The sequence below is a fragment of the Apodemus sylvaticus genome, chromosome 2 (assembly GCF_947179515.1).
Source record: "Apodemus sylvaticus chromosome 2, mApoSyl1.1, whole genome shotgun sequence".
NCBI classification, from domain to species: domain Eukaryota; kingdom Metazoa; phylum Chordata; class Mammalia; order Rodentia; family Muridae; genus Apodemus; species Apodemus sylvaticus.
The window spans coordinates 67,708,640-67,728,130 of NC_067473.1; the positions used below are offsets into that span (position 1 = coordinate 67,708,640).

General features: G+C 37.8%; 1 protein-coding gene across 1 annotated transcript; it reads left to right on the top strand.

Annotated features, from left to right (window-relative positions):
* Window positions 1-4,096: 4,096 nt before the first annotated feature.
* On the top strand, window positions 4,097-5,029 carry LOC127677425 (olfactory receptor 13). The gene has a single exon (XM_052172509.1). The coding sequence runs from the start codon at window positions 4,097-4,099 to the stop codon at window positions 5,027-5,029; it is 933 nt and encodes a 310-aa protein (XP_052028469.1).
* The last annotated feature ends 14,462 nt before the right edge of the window (window positions 5,030-19,491 follow it).

The following is a 19,491-nucleotide window of genomic DNA, read 5'->3' on the forward strand; positions in this document are numbered from 1 at the left end:
TGGAAAGACTCAATGAAGCAGTATTCAGCAAAACCAGAACGGGGAAGTGGGAAGGGGTGGGTGGGAGGACAGGGGGAGAGAAGGGGGCTTACGGGACTCTTTGGTAGTGGGGAAATCATTTGAAATGTAAATAAAAAATATATCGAATAAAAAAAAGATTCAAAAAAAATAAAAAAAATTCAAAAAAATGGGGTACAGAGCTAAACAAAGAATCTTTACCTGAAGAAGTTTGAATGGCTGAGAAGCACCTTAAGAAATGTTCAACATCATTAATCATTAGGGAAATGCAAATCAAAACAACCCTGACATTTCACCTCACACCAGTCAGAATGGCTAAGATTAAAAACTCAGGAGATAGCAGGTGTTGTCGAGGATGTGGAGAAAGGAACACTCCTCCACTGCTGGTGGGATTGGAAGTTGGTACAACCACTCTGGAAATCAGTCTGGCGGTTCCTCAGAAAACTGGGCATAACACTTCTGGAGGACCCTGCTATACCACTCCTAGGCATATACCCAGAGGATTCCCTGCCATGCAATAAGGACACATGCTCCACTATGTTCATAGCAGCCTTATTTATAATAGCCAGAAGCTGGAAGGAAACCAGATGTCCCTCAGTGGAGGAATGGATACAGAAAATGTGGTATGAAATACTACTCAGCAATTAAAAACAATGAATTCATGAACTTCTTAGGCAAATGAACTGGAAAATATCATCTTAAGTGAGGTAACCCAGTCACAAAAGAATACAGATGGAATGCAGTCACTGATAAGTGGATATTAGCCCAGAAGCTCTGAATACTTATGACAAAATTAACATATCAAATGATTCCCATGAAGAAGGAAGGATAGGGCCCTGGTTCTGGACATTGATGCAGCAATGTAGGGGAATACCACGACAGAAAAGTGGGAGGGGGTGATTGGCAAATGGGCAGAGGGAAGAGGGCTTATGGGACTTATGGGCAGTAGGGATTCTGGAAAGGGGAAATCATTTGGAATGTAAACAAAGAATATAGAAAATTTTTTAAAAAGAAATGCTATTTAGAGATATAGAATCAAGAAAAAATGTCAGCAGGGAGAGGTAAAGGTATCCCAAGGCCCTACCTTTACCTCTAGAGACATTAACACTTGATAGCTGCTAAAGATCTCAGACTCAACTTCTGCCCATGTGCCGGGACATGATCTCATGCCATGCACATATGAAAAACGCTAACTGAACTAAGTGTGTGTGTGTGTGTGAATGAATGAATGAAGAAAGAAAGAAAGAAAGAAAGAAAGAAAGAAAGAAAGAAAGAAAGAAAGAAAGAAAGAAAGAAAGAAAGAAAGACATGAAAGTGAGAGATGTGAAGGAGGGTCTTGAGGAGAGCTGATAGGATAGTGGAAGGTGTGTATATAAGATATATTGTGTACATGTATGAAATTGTAAAAGCTTAATAAATATTATTTTTAAAAGAAGTATATAAGAAATAGAAGAAATAGAATACAACCTGAAGACTTTCTGGATGTTTTTATTGTTTTATAAATAAGAGTAGAGGAGACATTTATACTACAAAAATCATGTTTTATTCATTTTAACCCATAAATACAGATATAATATGACCCTGCTATACTATTCCTGAATATTTATGCAAAGTCTCCAAGTCAACATATCACACACATTATCACACATTAATGTTTATTGCAGTACTGTTCACAATAAGAGCTATGTTGGGGACAAATGTGCTATCCAATGACCGATGCATCTACAAGTCCCAGGGCCTCTACATCCCTGCTTACACATCTCCAAGCCTGAGCTTAGGCATGAATGGTTGGGTTTCTAGATACTATCCAATAATTTAGACCTTTTCACTTAAGTTCATTTTCCTACTGTCTTTCAATTAGTTGAGAATTCATCCTATGGGTCAAGAGATTAATTTAAGATTTTATCTATAGTCAATAAGCAGAAATGATGTCTTCATTTGGCAGCATGTATTTTGGAAGAAAGAAGCCTGAAACAAAATGAAAATTGACAAACTACAACAATCTGTATATTGATGTAGCTGTAGTCCCAGGAATGGCTTTGTATAAGCATGTCCTATTACCTGTGAAAGTGCTAATATTCTTCCATAACATCTAAAGGTCTTATTTTACGCCTTCCTCGGGCACAGAAATAGAAAGAGTCAAACCTCTGTGGGCTAGAATCACAGTGGGTGGATTCTTCCTGTCTCTAAAGGAACCATAATTTTTTCACACAATACATAAAGCTCTCAAGACAATTGAAAAGGTGACCTACGAAGGTAACAAATTTGTACAACTTTCTCTTCTAAAAAGCATCATGAAGAATCATAGAGCTTCTTTATCAGTTTGATACAAACAACAAGGCTTCCAATGTCATTACAGAATCACAAAAATGTTTACATTTTCTGAATGAAGGTTTACTAAGGTGGGTCCTTCTACAACAACTTTCTTTAGACAGCCAGGCTTCCTCAATTTTTTGGTAAGTTCTGATGAACCATGATATATTTTCCATTATTTATTTGCTTTTATTGTCACAAAATTATAGTTCTACTTTCTAAATGTTCAAATTATGCCCATTGGTAGTTACAATAATAAGACAAATTGAGTAAGAAATGGAAATGTCTATTAGTATATTACACAATAATGTGTTCATATAGAACTGCAATTAATTTTGGCTCATAACTTGGTTTTTATGAAAAATAGGAATGTATGTCTAAATGAATTCCTAAAAAGCATTATGAACAAATTAAGCTTATACATTTTTGTATGGGCTTAAAAAGACATTTATAGGGGCTTGTCACATAAGTATACAAATTTGTGTTTATTATATGTAAACTTACTATGATGTTATATAAAGTCTAAGTAATGAGGAGGTAACTGTCTAATTATTTATGCCTCTAACTAATAATAAAGTTATACAAATAGTAGGAAATCAATAAATACCTGCATGTGATTTTATTTTCACCTGCCTGAGCTACTTACCTGTCTAATAGTATTAAGAAAGGTCAAAGATAAATTGGATATTTTGATGACTGAGACCTTTCAAATCTTAGACTATCATAGCTATATAATTGGAGAAATATTACTCATTCCCATCCATTCTGGTAAGTGAAATTCATATAAAATAATAGAATAAAATGCAAGCAGAAGAGAGGGGGGTTATTTGTATTCACATTTTTACTATGGATTAAAAAGTTAAAGAGATGATGTGGTCCCATCAGGCAATAGCAACCTTTCTGCAGTATTTCCCATGGAAAGTGAGCCACTGTGAGTCCCGCAGAGAAGGCACCTAAAACTGTGTTCAGAGTATCTAACAATATTGAGAGCCAAAAGACTAGGTTACTAATCCTGTTGTCATGCCTGAAAAAACAGCACAGTACAAATCTGGTGAGTCACCAAAATGCTCATCAAAGAAATGTTAATTGTGAATAACTAAGTGACAAAAAGGGTTTTTGACACTTAAATAGAAAAACACTTGGTGAGGTTTTTATTGTAGAGTAGGAAATAACTGTGGGAATGAATGATTGGGAATGATGCTATTTTGCATATTTAACCTTGGAATGTTCCACCCCCCAGAACCCTTTCCATTCAATACTGAATGCAACACAGTCTTGAAATGTAGGCCAATCATTCTTTCTAAGTAAAATAATTAGGGAATAAATAACTGAATAATGTATTCCAAAATATGTAGATTTATTTGTAAATTATGGTGTAACCTGTAGAATCAAACAAAATTTTGACTAACATTAAAATGGGTATATTTGTTATGAAATTCTAGAACCTTCAAAAATGTTACAATCGTCAAGCAGCACGATGACTCAAGGCTGAGAGTTAGCATCACAGAAGGCTATGGGGAGAGAACCATTCATCTGTGTGTAATGCACCCACACAAAAACACCATGTACACACACACAACAATAATAATTTTTTTAAAAAACTGCATGTATCAAAATAAATTTTTAAAACTCCATTTAAACCCAAAATTCCATTCTGTATCTTTATTTTGCTAACATACAAAGGATATGAAGTAAATTAACATGAATTCATACTTAAGTCTACTCTTAAACCAGTCATTAATTCAGTTTCCTCTGTCATAGGGATATGGGAAACAATATGACATTAATCACAGAGTTCATCCTCCTGGGGTTTCCACTTAGCCCACGGATGCAGGCGTTCCTTTTTGTCCTCTTCTCTATGTTCTACGCCTTCACCCTCCTGGGGAATGGGACCATCGTGGGGCTCATCTGCCTGGACTCCAGACTCCACACTCCCATGTACTTCTTCCTGTCCCACCTGGCCATCGTTGACATTGCCTATGCCTGCAACACGGTGCCCCAGATGCTAGTGAACCTTTTAGATCCAGTGAAGCCCATTTCCTATGCTGGTTGCATGACCCAGACTTTTCTCTTTTTGACATTTGCTATCACAGAATGCCTTCTCCTAGTTGTGATGTCCTATGATCGGTATGTTGCAATCTGCCACCCACTCCGATACTCTACCATCATGAGCTGGAGGGTTTGCACCACCATGGCAGTGACTTCCTGGATTATTGGTGTTCTGCTGTCCCTGATTCATCTGGTGTTACTTTTACCTTTACCCTTCTGTGTGTCTCAGAAAGTGAATCACTTTTTCTGTGAAATTACAGCTATCCTCAAACTTGCCTGTGCAGACACACACCTCAATGAGACCATGGTCCTGGCTGGGGCAGTGTCCGTCCTTGTGGGACCATTCTCCTCAATTGTGGTCTCTTATGCATGCATCCTTGGTGCTATCCTGAAGATCCAATCAGGGGAGGGTCAAAGGAAAGCCTTTTCCACCTGCTCCTCCCACCTCTGTGTGGTCGGATTGTTTTATGGTACTGCCATTGTCATGTATGTTGGACCCAGACATGGGAACCCAAAGGAGCAGAAGAAATATCTCTTGCTGTTTCACAGTCTTTTTAACCCCATGCTCAACCCCTTGATCTATAGCCTCAGAAATTCTGATGTGAAGAATACTTTGAAAAGAGTGCTGGGGACACAGAGAACTTTGTGACAAGTTTGTAGCATCCTGTTTTAACTGTGACAAAGAATGCTTCCCTCTCAAGAGGGATTTAACCACCAAGAGCACAGGCATTACCCTAGTTTCAACATCTCACTTTTCAAAAGTATGTGTGTCTGTGTTTGTGTGTGTGTGTGTGTGTGTGTGTGTGTGTGTGTGTGAGAGAGAGAGAGAGAGAGAGAGAGAGAGAGAGAGAGAGAGAGAGAGAAAGCAACAAAGAGACAGAGAAAAATAAATTCTAAGTAGAATAAAACTAAAATTTGGCTTCAGAGTTTTTTATAATTTTATTTTTATTTTTTATATTCAACACAATATTTATTTTATACCAGTCATGAGAAATGATGGACACCTTGTTAAATGAACATAAATAGATAAAGTTTTTTGTTTGTACATTTTGTTTCTGGAAGAGCATAAGGTCTTGACTATTACTGTGGTACAAACCCAAAATACAAGCAATTTTTGGACATTGGAGTTCATTGTTACAAGGCTGTACTTCAATGTCTCTCAAATCACCAAAGGATTTTACCTCCATTAGTAGCTAAGCTAAGAGTTGACAGTTCTGCTGTGCCAAGGAACGAATTGTAGGCACAATTATTTGGATACAAATTTTCTGCTATGGTCAAAGCTATTTGACTTGAGTGATTGTCATCATTCTCAGCCCACACGGAAGAGGTCACATTCATTTAAGAAATGGTGTGTGTATTAAGATGGTCTATCCACGAAGTTATTCATCAACTGTTTTAATGAACAATGGTTCTGCTTGGAGGTTGCACAGACATAAGGTGAGGGCTCATTGGCTGTGATGACTTTGAAAAGCATTCATCTCAGAAAAAGAATAACTCATAAGATCATCTTCTTCAAAATTGATACAATAATTATAAATAACAAGCAAATTCAGTCTCACTCTTTGTTGTTCTCTTATAAGACACCTGTCAAATTAATTGTCTACTTTTCTTTTGGCTATATAAATAATTTTTGAAAGATGTAAGCTGTTCTGCAAACCACAGTATAGTGTAAAAACATCAAATAAACAATCCTATCTATAGAGAGGCAGAATATGTAAAATATTGCACAATCCATATACACTTTCTGCTTGTTTGTATGTGACAGTGTCTTGCTGTGTACCATATAATGGTCGTGAAATCAGGCGTCAGAGTTTTAACATACTACTGATTTACCTGAAAAATGTCAAAAGCCACAGTTTTGATGGCAATAAAGTGACAGTTGAGTAAAGACTAGATGCTACAACTCTGTGGGAGGAATCAAAACTAAAGGAAGTTCAGGTAGGACCTGCCTGTGATGACTGTGACACGCAGAGCTGCTTGCTATGCTGTAAGAAACTTACTTTTTCAATGACTCCTTTTCCTGGCTTAAATTTCATGACATATGCATCCATATTTAGTTTCTTAACACCATCAAATACTTTGCTCTTAAACTTTAAGGTAACTTTACAGTGACTAAACAGTGCTGATATGGATTAACACCCTAAAATAACTGCCTCCACAAATGTGCCATTTTGTTAAATGCTTCCTCTTAAATGTGAATTGCTTGATTTCCACAGTTTTCAGATGTCCTAAAACATAACAAAAGGAGTTGCATTATTTATGCACCAAGTAAAGCACCAAGACTTTCCTTTAACCAGTGTTATTGTTTGTCATCATTGTACATGCTTGCAGTCACAGGAGGGAGTGGAATTGGAACACAGACTGCAATGCACTAAAACTGGACAATTACAACAAATTTGCCCATGCGGTCATACTATAAGAAACAGTTTGACATTCCTTGATTGGCTGACATGATAACACTCTGATATCTCTATAGCCAATAAATATAGCAAGGTAGACTATTAATGCGTGACAGTATCTTACACAGCATCTTAAGTAAAAGCCTTCCTTAGATAAACCACACTTTTTCAGAGTGAAAGGGAGAGGGTCTTTTCCTTCCACCTTTGAGGACCTGAACTCAGAATCTCTTCACTGCACAGCAAATTATCTCTATGGGAGGTTTGTGACCTAGAAGAAAGTCCCCAAAGGCAAGTCCCAAAAGACCCCATGGAACACATTTACCCTTTCTCGGACTCCCCAGTCCTACCCATGACTTCCTTACAAGATCCCCCAGCATTTCTGCACCTTGATAGTAACTTGGGCTTTATTTTCCCACTTCTGCTACACCCCAAGGAACCCAGGCTCCACCAAGAAGCAGCTAAACTACACAGTGAATTCTAGGAACTCAGAGACTGGTTCTGTCTCCCGACAGGTTTACTATAACCACCAGGAGACTGGGAACAGTGCAATTCTGGGAACCTTGAGGACAGAAAATGCCAAGTATCTGAGAACTGTAATGAGAGCTGGCATCTCAGGGGTGTGTTGGGTGGCTGTCTATGTTTCCTAATGTGTGTCCTGCTAGGGAGTGAGAATACAGATAGAAAAACACAACTGTTTGTCTCTGCTTCCCAGCGAAGTTGGGTATGCATGAGTCTCATGACCCTGTGCCTCCTGTGATCTGTCAAGAGCTGCCAACTAGGCTGAGCCCCAAGAGAATAAAACCTCCTTTCCTGAGGATTCTGCTATATTTCAGAAACGCACAGCAGTGAGAGGTCTATGGGATTTAAAAACTCCTAGGAGAAGGACTTGTGCCAGCTTCCCTCTGATTCTTTATTTTATTTTATTTTATTTTAATTTCTTTTCTTTTCTTTTCTTTTCTTTTATTTTATTTTATTTTATTTTATTTTATTTTATTTTATTTTATTTTTTGGTTTTTTGAGACAAGGTTTTTCTGTGTAGCCCTGGCTGTCCTGGAACTCACTCTGTAGACCAGGCTGACCTCGAACTCAGAAATCTGCCTGTCTCTGCCTCCTAAGTGTTGGGATTAAAGGCATGCACCACCACTGCCTGGCTATTGCTGTACCTTTAATTTCTCCCAGACAAGTTGTATCATCCAGCTTTTACTCAACTGTCACTTCACTGCCACTCTTTGTTTCTCTATCTAGAAAAGAAGCAAATTTATTATAGGAGGGTGGGGGTGGGAATACAATGTGGGCACATACACATACTCATCATTCACATTCTGTATGAGAAGTGAGGAATATCCACATCATGGGTGTAAATGAAATATGTAGAATACTTTTCTTACTTAATAAAAATTATAGTAGAATATCTTAGGGAATGATGCTCTGCTCCCATGTAATTATTACATGTCAGTTATTTTTAAATGTTCATCTAATTCTTGCCAACATTGTCAAAACACACGATGTGTATATACATTTGCTGCAATGGAATATAAATCCAAATAATTACTAAGTGTATATATGTTTTATACTAACCTTCCATTGAGAATAGCTTTATAGACATACTCAGACACCTAGAATATACTCAGCAAATAAATTGGCCTTCCTTAGTACTGAAGATGATTCTTTGTGGTTAAGGATAGAAAGAAAATGGAAAAGACGCTGTGTGCCTAAGGTATCACCTCAAAGAGAGAGAAGGGTGAGATATCCAACTATACCTAAGTTTTCTTTTCAGAAGAATTTTATATCTAATGTTTGTATTAAAGTTTCTTTTTTCTTTCCTTCTCCTCTTCTCTTGTATTCTTATAGTACTTGGTACATGGGAGGCACTCAATAGATAATCAATTATTACCAGCCTCCAAGGAATTATGGAATGGCCTGTACTTAGGGAGAGTGATTTCTAGTGCTTGCTCATCCAGGATAATCTCAGCCCCTAAAAAAAAAAAAAAAAAAAAAAAAAAAAAAAAAAAAAAAAAAACATTTTATGCATCAAGTCTCACTCTTTAAGATAACTTGTCAAAGTCTCTTTATAACTATGCAAGAAAGAAATCTAATTTTTTTAAATTTTTTCCATTTTGGTTTGGATTTATTTTATCTTAACAAAAAGGAAGAACATGAAATTGAGTGGGTCTAGGAGGAGTTGGGTGAGGAAATGAATATGATCACAATATATCAAATGAAAAATAGAATTGGATGTTTTCAGCCTCTTTGTCAAGGATCAAGTGGCCGTAGGGGTGTGGGTTCATTTCTGGATCTTCAATCCTGTTCCATTGATTCTCCGGCCTGTCACTGTACCAATACCATGCAGTTTTTAACACTATTGCTCTGTAGTATTGCTTGAGATCAGAGATACTGATTCCCCCAGACTTTCTTTTGTTTCTGAGAATAGTTTTAGCTATCCTGGGTTTTATGTTATTTCAGATGAATTTGATAATTGCTCTTTCTAACTCTGTGAAGAATTGAGTTGGGATTTTGATAGGTATTGCATTGAATCTGTAGATTGCTTTTGGCAAAATGGCCATTTTAACTATATTGATTCTACCGATCCATGAGCATGGGAGGTTTTCCCATTTTTTGAGGTCTTCTTCCATTTCCTTCTTCAGAGTCTTGAAGTTCTTGTCATACAGATCTTTCACATGTTTGGTAAGAGTCACCCCAAGATACTTTATACTGTTTGTGGCTATTGTGAAGGGGGTCATTTCCCTAATTTCTTTCTCAGCCTGCTTATCCTTTGAGTATAGGAAGGCCACTGATTTGCTTGAGTTGATTTTATAACCTGCCACTTTGCTGAAGTTGTTTATCAGCTGTAGGAGCTCTCTAGTGGAGTTTTTTGGGTCACTTAGGTAGACTATCATGTCATCTGCAAATAATGATAGTTTGACTTCTTCCTTTCCAATTTGTATCCCTTTGACCTCCTTGTGTTGTCGAATTGCCTGCGCTAGTACCTCAAGTACAATATTGAAAAGATAAGGAGAAAGGGGGCAGCCCTGTCTAGTCCCTGATTTTAGTGGGATTGCTTCAAGTTTCTCTCCATTTAGTTTGATGCTGGCTACCTGTTTGCTGTATATTGCTTTTACTATGTTTAGGTATGGGTCTTGAATTCCTGTTCTTTCCAAGACTTTAAGCATGAAAGGATGCTGAATTTTGTCAAATGCTTTTCCAGCATCCAATGAAATGACCATGTGTTTTTTTTCTTTGAGTTTGTTTATGTAGTGGATTGCATTGATGGATTTCCGTATATTGAACCAACCCTGCATTCCCGGGATAAAGCCTACTTGATCATGGTGGATGATCGTTTTGATGTGTTCTTGGATTCGGTTGGCAAGAATTTTATTGAGTATTTTTGCATCGATGTTCATAAGGGAAATTGGTCTGAAGTTCTCTTTCTTTGTTGGATCTTTGTGTGGTTTTGGTATCAGCGTAATTGTGGCTTCATAGAAGGAATTGGGTAGTGTTCCTTCTGTTTCTATTTTGTGGAATAGTTTGAAGAGTATTGGTGTTAACTCTTCTTTGAAGGTCTGATAGAATTCTGCACTGAAACCATCTGGTCCTGTGCTTTTTTTTGGTTGGAAGACTTTCTATGACTCCTTCTATTTCTTTAGGCATTATGAGACTGTTTAGATTATCTATTTAGTCCTGATTTAATTTTGGTATATGGTATCTGTCAAGGAAATTGTCCATTTCCTCTAGATTCTCCAGTTGTGTTGAGTACAGGCTCTTGTAGTAGGATCTGATGTTTTTTGGATTTCCTCAGTTTCCGTTGTTATATCTCCCTTTTCATTTCTAAGTTTGTTAATTTGAATACTTTCTCTGTGCCCTTTGGTCAGTCTGGCTAAGGGTTTATCTATCTTGTTGATTTTCTCAAAGAACCAGCTCCTGGTTTTGTTGATTCTTTGTATGATTCTCTTTGTTTCTCCTTGATTGATTTCGGCCCTGAGTTTGATGATTTCCTGCCTTCTGCTCCTCCTGGGTGAAATAGCTTCTTTGTCTTCCAGGGCTTTCAGGTGTGTCATTAAGCTGGTAATGTATGCTCTCTCCATTTTCTTTTTGGAGGCACTCAGGGCTATGAGTTTTCCTCTTAGCACTGCTTTCATTGTGTCCCATAGATTTGGGTATGTTGTGTCTTCATTTTCATTGTGTTCTAAAAAGTCTTTAATTTCTTTCTTTATTTCTTCCTTGACCAAGGTATCATTGAGTAGAATATTGTTCAGTTTCCACGTGTATGTGGGTTTTCTGTTGTTTTTGTTGCTATTGAGGACCACTTTTACTCCATAGTGATCTGATAGGAGGCATGGGATTAGTTCGATCTTCTTATATTTGTTGAGGTCTGTCTTGTGACCAATCATATGGTCGATTTTGGAGAAGGTACCATGAGGTGCTGAGAAAAAGGTATATTCTTTTGTTTTAGGATAGAATGTTCTATATATATCTGTTAAATCTAATTGGTCCAAAGCTTCAATTAGTTTCATTGTGTCCCTGTTTAGTTTCTGTTTTCCTGATCGGTCCATTGAGGAAAGTGCAGTGTTGAAGTTGCCCACAATTATTGTGTTAGGTGCAATGTGTGCTTTGAGCTTTAATAAAGTTTCTTTTACAAAAGAGGGTGCCCTTGCATTTGGAGCATAGATGTTCAGGATTGAGAGTTCTTCTTGTTGTATTTTTCCTTTGACATTTGCTGAAGGTTTTTATCAGCTGTCGGAGTTCTCTAGTAGAGTTTTTGGGTCACTTAATTATACTATCATATCATCTGCAAATAGTGATAGTTTGATTTCTTCCTTTCCAATTTGTATCCCTTTGACCTTCTTATGTTGTCTAATTGCTCTAGCTAGGACTTCAAGAACTATATTGAAAAGATATGGAGAGAGGGGGCAGCCTTGTCTAGTCCCTGATTTTAGTGGGATTGCTTCAAGTTTCTTTCCATTTAGTTTGATGTTGGCTACGGGTTTGCTGTATATTGCTTTTACTATGTTTAGATATGGGCCTTGAATTCCTCGGACTGAGAAACAGGCACCTGCAAGCTGTTCTTTGACATCTACATGTATGCAGTGGCACACAAACACACACACACACACACACACACACACACATTAGTTAATTAAATAAATAAACTTAATAAATTTTATTAAATAAAAAATGAAGCACTTTGGAATACAGAAATAGCTCAGTGGTTAAAAGCACTGACTACTCTTCCGGAGGACCTGGGTTGAAGTCCCAGGACCCACATGGTCTATACTCCAGGATGTAAGACCCTCACACAGGCATACATGCTGGCAAAATACTAACACACATAAAATAAAAATAAATTTGTTTTTTTTTTATTATTTTCTTTTACAGTCTAGTCATTACCCTCTTTCCTGGTCCACCCTCCCACAGTTCCTCATCCCATTCCTTCTCCTCCCTGTCTCCAAGAAGATGCACCTTCCCCACCCAGCCTCCCTACTCCTTGGGGCCTGAAGTAATATTTTTAAAATAAAACACTTTAGTAACCACCCAAAAAATTATTACATTCTTACAAAAATCCAACCTATCATACATAGACAGAGAGGGGGGGGGTATTATTTAGGTTATGTTCACATCTGGCTATTTCTTTCCTCAAATAAAATAGAGATACCTGTTGTTTGAAGCAAAAGCATATTTTACCCCAAAATTTATTAAAGGGAATTTCATTGGTATGGATCTAGTCAATACACTTTAGACCCAGCTTTAGATGTGTTCTCTGGGGACAACATCATGCTATGCCAAAGCACACAAGCTATAGTATATAAATACAGTTTATTTAAAATTCAAAACATGATTGAAACAACCACAGAATTCTTCTAATAATATTTTTCTTTCCTGTATATGCATTTGTTCAAGAAAAGAAGTTATTACCTCAAATATGAAATTGTAGCAAGACGACCTAATCAAAAAATCAAAGCTTATTAATTGTAAGATTATTGGTAACTGATCACCATGCCCATCTCTATAGCCTACAGACATCCATTTGCCAAGTCATTAGGATCCTTGTGTTTCCCGGTTCCATTGCTCCATCCCTAAACCATTTTGCTTACCTTGATGAGTGCTATCTTCAGGCTTGATATTCACTCTCCATATCTATCTTCTCCTCCTCCCGAGGAGAGGAGAATTTTGTACATATCTCATAAAACTGACCATATTTGCGCTTAATGATTTGATCATTTGACGAAATCTTCTGTCCTGCCACTACGACTCTACCTCCAACAAGAGTGGCCTTCGAGAAGTCCATAAACCTTCCAGTCCCATCTTTCCATATTTTGTCTTGTTTCTGCCTCTGATTGTTATTCCAATTCTTTGTGTGTGGATTTTGCAAGTGTCTTTCTCTCAGAATGCAATTCTATCTCTCATGCTAACTTCTTCAGGGAACATTTTTTTTTTTTTACCATCACACTGTGTAATGATGACAGTTAAACTAAGAAATGGAGCAAACTCAGGATTGTACCTAACACTGATTGGGGGAAGGTAACTAAACTTTAAATTATTATTTTGAGCTTGTAACAGTTCTAATAAATGTTTGCATTCCAAACCATATTGAATGTCAATAAAACTTCTTGGGAAATTATTATCAAATAGCTAAGTTTCCCAACCTAGCATACAACCAATGAAAGACTATTTTATCACTCATTTGACAATGAATGTATTTATCAAAAAACAGATAATGTGAGTGGTCAATTTATGAATTTTCCCACTGCTTGCTTGTAAAGAATATGGGCATTTCCCTCCAACCCCTTTTTGGAACTCACTGTGTAGACCTGGCTGGCTTCCAACCCAGAGATTGCCTGCCTCTGACTCACTAATACTGGGATTAAAATTATGCACCACCATAATGCACTACTCACAAAGATTATGAAAATTCTTGATGATGAGGCCAGCTGCTGTTTGAGTAGCAAATTATTGTATTATGAATTTCAGATATGATATATGTTCCAAATATAAAGGATTGATCATCAATAAAAGGAGGCCCTATTTTATTTTCATTTTAGGCTCTTTTATTAAAAAGAAATATAGATGGGATGATCTGACCAGATGGTGCACAGGAAATTTTTATGTGGATGTTTACACATAGGCACCTGCTATGCTTCCAAATCCTGGAGAACCTACACTTTGTTGAGCTTGTAAATACAACTGATGAAACACAAAATGCCCTATTTTCTATGGTTTCCAATAGAAGGATGTGGTAAATTAGTGATTCTGCTAATCACTTGGTGAAGCAGTCGCCAAATTAACAATTATTAGTTTTTTCTATTTTTCAAGGCAATAATACACATTTCATATATATATATATATATATATATATAATTTATATGACTAGATAAAGATGTATAATATTAGAAACATAATCTAAGTACTACCATTTCATTTTCTGATGGATGCCATTTAATCATAAGGAGAAACTAAACTAAAGGTCCAGACACTAGGGGATTTGAGGCCTTCCCAATAGCTGAACCACTTCTGTTATAAAAGAAAGACAGAGAGAAAAAATGGAACAGAGACTGAAGGAAAGGCCATCTAGAAACTGCCCCACCTATGGCTCTATCCCATCAGCAGACACCAAACTCTCACCCTATTGCTAATGCCAAGAGGCTGTTGCTGACAGAAGCCTGATATGGCTGTCCCCTGAGAGGTTCTACCAGCAGCTGACCAATACAGATGCAGATTCAGCCAACCAGTGGACTGAGCCAGGGGAACCCAATAGAAGAACTAGGGAAGAACTGAAGAAGTTAAAGGGGATTGAAACCCCATAGGAAGACTATCAACTAACTGGACTGCCCATAGGACCCAGGGACTAAACCACCAACCAAAGAGTATACATAAAGGAATCCATGGCTCCAGATATATGTTTAGCAAAGGATGGCCTTATCTGACATCAATGGGAGAAGAGGAAAGCTTAATGCCCCAGCATAGGATGATGCTGACAGGGTGAGGCGGGAGCGGGTGAATTGGTGGGGAGCACCTTCACAGAGAGGGTGATGGGGCATGGAATGGTGGTTTGTGAAGGGGTAGTCAGAAAGGGGAATATAATTTGAAATGTAAATGAATAAAATGATTTAAAAATGGAAAACTTCAAGAAATAAACAATTGCAAATTTTTAAAAATAAAAAAGTAAATTTAAAAATGATTGAACATTCCTTCAGCTTGCCCAGTTCCCCCACTGCCCTCTCTTTATGGTCTCACCCTTTAAATATGCTGCATAATGTCCCTTAAGGGTCATAGTTCAGCTCCCAAGTCTGTTCTGTAGCCTTGATCAATCAGTAGTGGCTTGACTACAATGAATGTTTGTCATCTGCATTGGCCTGATGTTTAAGTTAGGTTGGATTTATGTAGGATGTAAGTGGACTCCCCAACAACATGCCATTATCATTAGATATTGTTTTTACAAAACCCTTTCTGTTGGGAACCAGAGAGCTTGGCTCAACACCTCCAGCTGAGCTCTTTGCACAGGTTTCTTGAGAGCAAAACATCCCGTGGCTTAGCTTGATTCCTACCTTCCTGCCCAGTGTGGTACGGACTTCCCAGGTGCCTGACCTATGACTATAATTGATTTTTCCTGTTCCCTTTCCTGGCCTCTAGTATATATATTGCTGGTCTCTCAGTAAAGCTTTGGCATTCTCCTTGCAGAATGATCCGTGTCTGTGTTTTTTGTTAATCCCCCAGGCCTACGCCCAATACTCAGTACCATGGCAGTGCGGGCGCTGTCAAATGGAGGTCCCACTGAGATCGGGAAAGAGGAGCACCTGACGGGATCGTTCCAAGAAAAGTTGGCCCGCAAAAGGAAGAGGAACGTATTGGGGAATATATGTTGCAAGAAACAAAGTAAAAGTGAGTACAGGATGGCACCATGGGGATAACAAGTTCCACCTTAAAATTGGTGGTTCTGCTTAGGTAACAGGTATTGGGTTCAAGGTTAAAACAGCTAGGGTGTGACAGCAAATTGGTATGGTAAATTTTATTAGGCAAATTGTCAGCAATCTAACACTGCATCAGACAAGAGGAATGGGGCATAAAATAAAATAAAATAAAATAAAAAGAGTAAAAGACAAAAAAACAGATTTTAGAAACATGGAAGAGAAAGAGAAAGAAAGAAGGAAAATGGATTCAAAACTCTCTTGGGGACAAGGGGAAACATGGAGACGTCCTGTTTCCTCTATGGACCCTACTGGAGATATTATTAGTACTGGTTACAAGTGCTCTTTCCTCTCTATGTATTGTCTTTGGTGCACCAATTTGTCCACATGTCTGTCCTTGTTGTTTGAATGATTGTCCTGTATTTCATGTTGAAAAGAAAAAATGGTAAAAACTTTATCTACTGGAGGTCCATCTCTTGGTCAAGTTTCAATTTACACAGCAGAGGCTGATTTAAGCTGCCCTGCATTTAGCTAGGAGTCAAGCACAGCTAGAGAAAAGCTACTTTTAAAAGGGCCAGCAGCTTCTCAAGTTCTAGGGCAAGTAAGCTGATGGTTATTTCTCCTATTGGGTACAAAGTGCTTTTTCTCTTGAAATTGCAGCTAGAAAAAAAAAGGTTTGGTTTAAATTTATAAGATTCATGTAGTGGCTTCATTTTTGTTTCTGATTGTTCTTAAAGGTATAAGTATGTTTTGCATGTCTTGACTATAGAGTATTGGCTTATAAGGAAAGTATTGGGCATGATTAAAAATTATTACATTGGTAACAAAAAGTTAGTTTAAAACTGGTAACTCGGGGTTGGGAGTTATATTAAACAACAACACATGGCATGACCCAACCCAGGAAAAACAGGTCTCTAAGATACTTCTAAATTGGCATAATATTTTATGTAATTCTTAGAAATTAGACTTATAAGGGATAAGATTGAAAACAATGTCTTTTTAATAAGTTGTACTGTCATGCATTCAAACATAAGAACTTGCAGACAAACTTTATGATTTCAAGAATGATAAACGTTAAAAACAGCTGTGGTCGGTATAGGCCTGTTGCCACTTTTTCCCAAGCTTTGTTGTAGAACAAACAGTGGTAGAAGCAAAATTCCAAGTTAAAACAGATTTGAAAAGGACATTTCAGAAAGAGGGGCCAGAAAGCATTCCTGTGACTGCCTTCACTCTATGGAGACTATCAGGGATGCTCTCTTGAATACGGATGCTAAGGTTAAGGATCAGATGTTCGAGATTAAAAGAACTTTCGGAGTAGCACAAAATGATACCTCAAAAGAGTCTCTGAATGCATCCGAATCAGAGAGTGAGACAGAATTATCTGAGGAGGAGGAGATTTAGAAAAAGAAATAGAGAAATTGAAATTAAAATTAAAGAAGTGTAAAGAGCAGAGAGTGCCTGCTTCCTGACCACCTAGTAAAAATCCTTTCTTTAAAGATGAGGGGGCTTCTGCTCCTCCAGCATATGAACCTTATCCAGCCCTTGATTGAACAGAGTAATATTACCTTACATCTTATATTAGAGAATAGTTTATGCTAGATAGAACTTCATTTCTTGACTCCTGTCTTGTGCTTTGCAATGATTCCTTGAATACTAAACCATGTGTTTCGGTCCCATCTTCTGTAGTTTGAAAAGTCTCATGAACAGAAAGAAGACAAGAAATTGAATTGTTCTAGTAGATTGTGTGTATTGACAAACTACTGAGAGTATGAAGATGCTGCTGCTGTGGCTGAAGAGTTCCTGGAATTGTGTCTATGCCTCTAAATAATGAAGGGAGATTCCCTGTCACCTTGTATTACCATCAGAGAGACTTTGGCATTATTGCCACCCCTGATTAAAAAAGGTCGGGGTCTACAGCACTGGGTTTTTGGCTTGTGGAGCTGCCACATTGGGATTGTTCCTGCTAAACTGTATGTGCAAACAACAAAACCAGTCCAGAGCAGTAATTGAACAAGTGCTTAGGCAGAGGATAATGCATCTGCTCAAATTTGGCTCAGCCTGTAACGAGAATAGTTAGTCTATGATGGGCAACTCCTTTGCGGTCCACACCAACCTAAGACAGGGGCTCTGGGACTGGCAGAGATTCCCAGAGACGGGTAATGGGAGTTTGACGGAAGGTGTTCTAAGACAGACGCTATTCATTCTTTAAAAAATTAAAAAGGGGGAAGTTGTAGGGAACCAGAGAGCGTGGCTCAACACCTCCAGCTGAGCTCTTTGCACAGGTTTCTTGAGGGCAAAACATCCCGTGGCTTAGCTTGATTCCTACCTTCCTGCCCAGTGTGGTACGGACTTCCCAGGTGCCTGACCTATGACTATAATTGATTTTTCCTGTTCCCTTCCCTGGCCTCTAGTATATATATTGCTGGTCTCTCAGCAAAGCTTTGGTATTCTCCTTGCAGAATGACCTGTGTCTGTGTTTTTTGTTAATCCCCCAGGCCTACGCCCAATACTCAGTACCGTGGCAGCACGGGTGCTGTCACCTTTCTTCTCACTACCTCACAATACTCCTTATATTCAAGTATCTAAATATTAAATTGCATTCCACAAGTAAATACCCATAATACTTATTCTTGTCTATCAAAAACAATATTAATAATAAAAATTGCTATTTCAACTGGGTACCTTACTTCCAGAAGATCCTGCTATACCATTCCTGGGCATATACCCAGAAGACTCCCCACCATGTAATAAGGATACATGTTCTACTATGTTCATAGCAGCCCTATTTGTAATTGCCAGATGCTGGAAAGAACCCAGGTATCCCTCAACAGAAGAGTGGATGCAAAAAATGTGGTATATCTACACAATGGAGTACTATTCAGCCATTAGAAACAATGAATTCATGAAATTCTTAGGCAAGTGGATGGAGCTAGAGAATATCATACTAAGTGAGGTAACCCAGACTCAAAAGGTGAATCATGGTATGCACTCACTAATAAGTGGATATTAACCTAGAAAACTGGAATACCCAAAACATAATCCACACATCAAATGAGGTACAAGAAGAAAGGAGGAGTGGCCCCTGGTTCTGGAAAGACTCAGTGAAACAGTATTCAGCAAAACCAGAACGGGGAAGTGGGAAGGGGTGGGTGGGAGGACAGGGGAAGAGCAGGGGGTTTGCGGGACTTTCGGGGAGTGGGGGGGCTAGAAAAGGGGAAATCATTTGAAATGTAAATAAATTATATCGAATAAAAAAAATTGCTATTTCATAATTTCCTTTGAGTAGATTATGAACTCAATCTCTAGTTAGGATATAAATAGTCACAGTAACAATCAAAACCTCTACCAAGGCGATCTAAAAAATTTTTTTCTTTTCTGGTGCTATTCTTTTTGAGAGCTCTTTTTGAAATTCAGAAATTCTCTCACAGATTTGTAACTATAAAGCCAGAAAATGATCAGGGCTTTACTGTTATTTGTGCGAATTTGCTAGTTCCTGTGTCTGCTTCAGTCTAAATGGTTCTAAGTAAATATTCATTGATGACACAGTTCTCTTCTAAAAATTGAATGTCTAGCTTGTTTTACTTGCTTTTTATTTTAACAAATTTTATAAGTATATTTTTTTAATTTTCATTAATTAAGTTACTTGGGGCAGATACTTACAATATTCTATGCCTAAGACAAGGAAACAATAGTTGTATCTAATACATTTGTGAATGACAGAGTCCATTGTGGGTGTCACAGTGTCAAAAAATTTGACGCCTCTCTTAGAAATAGTTGTGTCTCAGTTCTCTGCATCTCTGTTTCATAGGAAA